The 6,000-nt window shown below is 46.2% G+C and overlaps 1 protein-coding gene across 4 annotated transcripts in view; it reads right to left on the bottom strand.

The window, feature by feature from the left end:
• The window catches only part of VWA5B1 (von Willebrand factor A domain containing 5B1), a 76,332-nt gene that overhangs the window by 29,705 nt on the left and 40,627 nt on the right, over positions 1-6,000 (bottom strand). For all 4 annotated transcript variants that reach the window (XM_037730449.1, XM_017506352.2, XM_017506368.2 and 1 more), the window contains exons 8-9: positions 5,657-5,833; positions 1,242-1,352 (exon numbers count right to left, since the gene is read on the bottom strand). In XM_037730449.1, the coding sequence (XP_037586377.1) occupies positions 1,242-1,352; positions 5,657-5,833 (288 nt within the window). The remainder of the gene's footprint in view (positions 1-1,241; positions 1,353-5,656; positions 5,834-6,000) is intronic.

Raw genomic sequence — 6,000 nt, 5'->3', positions numbered from 1 at the left:
AACAGCATGTATCAAAAGTCTTAAGATGTACGTGTAGCTTTTGAGCCAGCAAGGCTAGGAATTAATCCTAAGGAAATAATTAAGGATGCATGCAAAATCTGTGATACACAGATGACTAAATAAAATGGGAAGAACTTTAATGCCTGACTGCAGGAGTTTTTAAATATAAGTCCCCATCTATCTGTGTAGTGAAATACTGGGAAGCCATTGCAATTACGTTACAGATTAATACTCACTGGCATGGAAATACACGCATGATAGACTGCTGCATTAGAAAAGTAGGTGACAGAACAGTATGGAAGGCCTAATCCTATCTTTATTAAGAGTGTGTGTAAATGCATAGAACAAGGGCTGGAAGGATTTATACGAAGCTCTTAGCAGTGTCTTTTCTTCCTTTTCTCCTGACTGACATAATCACAGGAGATTTTTAAAAAATGTTGTTTTTCATATCTACATTTAAAAATTGTGAAACAATCAATATCTATTATTCTTTTGTCATTGTTGTTCGTAAAAGTGAGGTCTCACTGTGCTGCCCAGGCTGGACTCAAAACTCCTAGGCTCAAGCGACCCTCCCACCTCAGCCTCCCGAGTAGCTGAGACTACAAGCACCTGCAACATATATTATTGTTGTATTTTTAAAACTCATAACATTATTTTTAGTTGAAAAGTGTCCCATTTGTCTTTCCTTCCTCCCTCCTTTCCTTCCTTCCTCCCTCCCCCTCTTCCTCTTCTTAGATCTGGGTAGGATGCTCCAATTTTGAACATGCTGCTGGGGCCACAGCCTTCTTGTTTCACACTGTATCTTGAGCCTTGTGAGTTCCATTCTTAGCCCACTGCCATGCCCACTCACCCACCTATTCACCCCCTACTTCTTATCATCCACTTCCTTAGTTCAACCTTGCATGAGTCCATCCTCCGTGTGAAACAGAGGCTTCAGTGAGTGGCAGGCCTGGGCTATGTCCTCTCTCTACCCACTTTCTGTACCTCATCTCTGCACACACACATACTTTGCCCAAAATAGTTTGATTCTAAAGAGCGGGGGATGTCAGAAAGCTGAGATGTCAGAAAAATGTCCAAACACAGATAGCTTCTCTTTAGTTCTCTGCCCCCGGGTGTGATCTGGGTTCTCCGTGGGTAGGCAGCTTCTGAGGCCAGCCCTCGGGTTTTACCTACTTTTTCCCCCTTTCCTCTTCTCCCCACCATGCACCACCCTCCTGGTCCCAACCTTGCCCCCTCCTTACCTCACTGTAGGCCTGGCTGGAAGGAAAAAGGCTCTTAAATGTGGATCCAAACCCAATGATATTGAAGAGACAGGCTGGCATGAGGCTCTTAAGGGCCACCAACATGGCATCCTGGCAGGAGCGAAAGTTTTCAAGATTCAAGAAGGAGCTCTTGCCACTCAGCCACCACACCCCAGTATTCCCTTTCCTAGTGCAGGAACAGCCTCTAAACGGGCCTCTACCCTCCTCTGTCTGCACCCAGCAACTCCTTTTCCCCACATCAAGAAATTTGCTGACACTGACCAGAGGCTGGACCAAAGCCGCCGCCACCACCACCACCACCACCACCATCATCATCATCATCATCAAATTTATCCATGTAGCAGATCTGACTTCTTAAAACCTTTCTATTATGGCTTGCCAATGTGTTTGAGTAATTTTCCTTTTGCAATTGCAATTACAGGGTAACTCACTAGGTAACTGATTTTGTCGCAAGTACATATGCGATGTGTTGGGGAAAGCGAGCTTCCAGGACTCCCCTCTGGACCGCATTAGAGCAGTGATCGTAAATCCTCTCTAAAGGGAAAGTGGTTCTCAGACAAAGCAGCTTTGAGGATGGGAGTGAACAGTGGGAGGAAGTGGGCAAACATTACATAAGCAATAGGTCTGCAAAACTAGATTATAATACTATATACTACTACAATATAATAACTGTATTGCCAGTTTCATTTAACTTCTTGCTGATCCTGAGAGGTGGGGAGAGCCGCTCCCTGCTGTCAAAGCAGAATTGATGTCTAAGGGAGGAAAGCGGCCTGGTCCAGGTCATGCTGTTGATGGAATGGCTTCTGGCCCTCTGTGGGACCTTCTGCATCAGTCAACCTAACAGTCACCACCCAAGGACGCATCCTCAGGGGCAGTCTCTCTAGCTCATATTTGTCAGGTGCATAGGACGTACTTTACATGCATCACCTCACTGATCTTCACCATAACCCTCAAGGCAGGTACACTACTATCCCCATTTTATAGAAGAGAAGATTGAGGCATGGAGATGTGAGGTAATGTGTTGGTGAGCATCCAGAGGGTAAATAATGGAGTCAGGACTCAAAGCCATCTCAGTTTCCCTCCAAAATCTATGAAGACTAAACATAATCCATGTTAACTATGCACCACCAGGAGACCTTGATGAAGGTAGATTGAAAAAATGAAAACAAAACAGTACAATGAGGGAGGTGGAGGTGATGGTAGAAGCCAAATTGATGATGATGATCATGATGGTGATGACAGCTATAATACAATGCGATAATGGTAAATATCAAGCTGTTACTACCTGCTAAATGTTCTAAGTTATGTCACCCCTCTGAGCCTCAGCCTGGTGCATAGTAAATCTTCAGTAAATGGTTATAATTATCAACCCAATGGGATCTATATTAATATTAATAACCCTATTTTACAGATAAGGGAACTGAGGCTCAAGACAGCAAAGGAATTGCACTGGGTCACAAAACCTAAGACTAATGACTGAGGCTTTAAAAACACAGCTCTGAGATTTTTATTCATGTTGGCTCTGCCTTGGCAGAGGAATGGAGGTCTGTGTTCCCCTGGCCCCCGTGTCCCCCATCTTGTTTACTGATAGTACCCCAGGGATCTCAGCATGGTTTCAGGGAAGCTGTCATACTTCAGGATCTAGAAGGAGACAGCTGCAAGTGGATTCTGGCAACTTTTACACCACATAGATTTCCAGGCTCCACGTATTCACACCCAATCCCATCCCCTCCCCAAACATTAACATTAAACATTCACATTCACATTCTCTCTCTCTTCATTGCTTGCATCAATATATTTGGTTTCTCTACAAAAGAAGTCAATGTCTGCTTATTTTTTCATTAGTCACGAATGCATCTTCCTGCTAGGAGGAGATTCTGCTGATCCACACAGATTGTCTCTGCTCACACCTATTAGAAATTTTAAAGCCACATTTTTGGCAGCAAGTGGCAGCTGAAGAATGAGACCAGCTGCAGGAAATTAAATTGGCTGGACTTTCCCCTTTGGCATAGGCTGTTTGGATTTCTATTTTCTCTCTCCTCCCTGAGCCTAGATTTTCCTAAAACTTCAACCCATGGGTCACAATTAATGACCCAAGTAACCTTCCAGTGCCCTCATTGTCAGTGGGGAAAGGGATGTGTAGCCTGAGTAATTTCTGCGCCTTTCTCTAAAAGGGTCATGTTTAGCAGGATGGATGGCACCAGAGCAAAGCCATTTGTGAAGGAATGACCTTGAGCTCAGTGAGCTGAACTGGAGAAGGGCAGGAGAGATTCCAAGAAGAAAGGCGACTAAAAGGAAAGCCAGAGAAAGTTATTGTCAGTGAATTCTGGAATGCAAAGATTGGACAGGACTTCAGCCCAGGAAGTGGATTTCCATTTATGAACCAATTCCATTTAACTGGTAGTAACTGCCTGGAACACTGAGATGAGAAGAATATAGCCTGAGTCTAGGCTCAGCAGATAAAAAACTCATTATCAATTATTGATGTCTACCTGGGCTCGGGAGAGGGGAGTGGAGGGACATGTAACATACGTTCACTCTGCCTGAATTGATCCTTCCTTCTCATTTTACGGAACGGATAAATGAAGCCCAGAGTTGAGTATTGACTCATCCACAGCCACGGAGCAAATCAGTGGCAGAACTGATCCTGGAACCCAGGTGTCGCTCTTGACACGATGCCATGCAGCAGAAATGACATCATCAGAGAAGAGAATTTTTTAGTGGAAGAGTATGCATCATTCTCCATAAGCAATGTTAAGAAAAATGAGCTCTGAAGCAAGATATAGAAGGCCCAGTCTCCCTCACTAGCCCTGCAGTGCTGGGAAGAGCACTTAGCCTCTTGGGCACTCAAGCTTCTTTACCTGGAAAATGGAGGGAAAATGGACTAAATGCTCCCTAAGCCATGTTTTAGGTTTATGCTTCTGCGATGCTCTAGGGTAACTGAGACATCTTGTGAACTGACGTAGCTGTGGAATGGGATACAGATGGCCACAGAGGCCTGGAGTGGGCTTCAGCACTCCAGCACTGAGGGCAGCTTCTCATTCCAATGTTTGCTTTTGATGGTGGGCAGGCTGGGGAAGGAGGTGCAATCAGCCCTGCCCCGCGTGTCATGAGGCCTCAAACAGGAACTTGGGTCCCGTGTATGACTTCTCTGTCATACTTCAGGACAATTGTAGCAAGCCTGCAGAGATAGCTGGCCTCCCAGATCTCACCCAACCCTCCTCTCCTTGCTGAGCTTGTTGCCCTAGAAACAACAGCTTGGTCTGGGAAAGATGAAATTTCAGGTGACGACAGAGCCCCACTCTGTTCTTGTCCCTCCTTCCCTGTTCTCCTGAACTCAGTTATCCTTTACCTGGGTCAGTAAAGAGATGGAAGGCTTTTTATGCATAAACACAGAGCTAGGTCCCTTGGAAAGAGGGAGGTGAGAGGATAGATGACCCTTGTTCTAAATGAGTTCCTAACTCCAGAGAGAGACATCTGCCCAACCAAAAATACAAGGGAGTGTTGGATAATGCCACAATCGAGATGAATGATCTCCTGGGGGTGGGGCGGGGGGGCAGGTGAAAGTCGTCTAGACTGTGGGGGGGTACGGTTCTATCACTGTTTCTTCCACACTCCTGAAGAGCTCTCCTTAGCAGGGAGACCAAGCTCCCACACATTCTGATTGGCTCTCAGGCCTGTGCTCCTCACTTGACTGTCAGCTCCTTGAGGACAGGCATGTGTTTACATTCTCCTGTTTTACCAGATGGTCAAGGGCAAGGCTTGGCACCTATTAGGTGTTTAAAAAAAAGGAGAAACCAATCTTTTCTACTGAATTCTACACATTCCTTGATGGCAGGGGCCATGTCTACTGAAGCTCTGACATCAGGTAGTGGGAATAGTCAGGTAGACATGGGTTTAATCTCAGACCACACTGGCTAGGTGACCTTCAGCAAGTGACTGAAACTCTCAAGATCAGTTTTCCTAATTGGAAAATGGTAAAAATAGGATCAAACTCAGGATAACTGTCTGGGTTAGATACCAAGCTGTACATAAATTAAGTGGCTAGTACCGTATTCAACACACAGCAGACCCTCAGCAAATGTTACTTCCCTTCCTCTCTTCTCTGTACCCTGCTCCACTCAGTACCTACTGGGGTGTTTTAGCTAACGTTTGTGGAGTGCAAAGGACAGCTATGGGTGACTTCTTCCCTTATAAATAGATGCCAGCTCCGCCTCTGCTCACACCGCTTCATGTTTTTTTGGGGAAGCAAATGGAGTTTGGGTGTCTCTGTTTAAACTGATTTTTAAAAGTTGTTTCTTGGAACAGACAGTGCTGAGGAAGCTGGGCTAGGGGCGCACAGCTGATTTGCCCTGGAGCCCTGGGCCCTGGGGAGGGGTGCTCTCAGCAGATACCTTGACGCGGTGCACACTGATCCCGCTCATGCTGCTGCTCCTGTCAATGAGGAAGATGAACTCCCCGTGGGCCTTTCTCAGGCTCGGCTGGACTGACTGGAGGTCAGGGCAGAAGTTGAGCATGATGACGGAGTGGTGGGGAATGTCTTTGTGGAGGCGCTTTCGAATGATTTCTGTCTGGAGGAGAAAGGAACACTCTGATTGGACAATCAGGGGGCCAGGAGGTTCTCCTGGGGACTCACGCTGGTCCCCGTCACTCACCATGCATCCACATCCGGCTCAGGGTCTGCACAGAAGACTTCCGGGCTGACTGTGCTCAGCTCCTCTGTTTGCTAAACCTTCAC

This window comes from Cebus imitator, unplaced genomic scaffold (assembly GCF_001604975.1).
Source record: "Cebus imitator isolate Cc_AM_T3 unplaced genomic scaffold, Cebus_imitator-1.0 Scaffold15, whole genome shotgun sequence".
Lineage (NCBI taxonomy): Eukaryota > Metazoa > Chordata > Mammalia > Primates > Cebidae > Cebus > Cebus imitator.
This window is presented reverse-complemented; position numbering and strand designations above follow the sequence as displayed.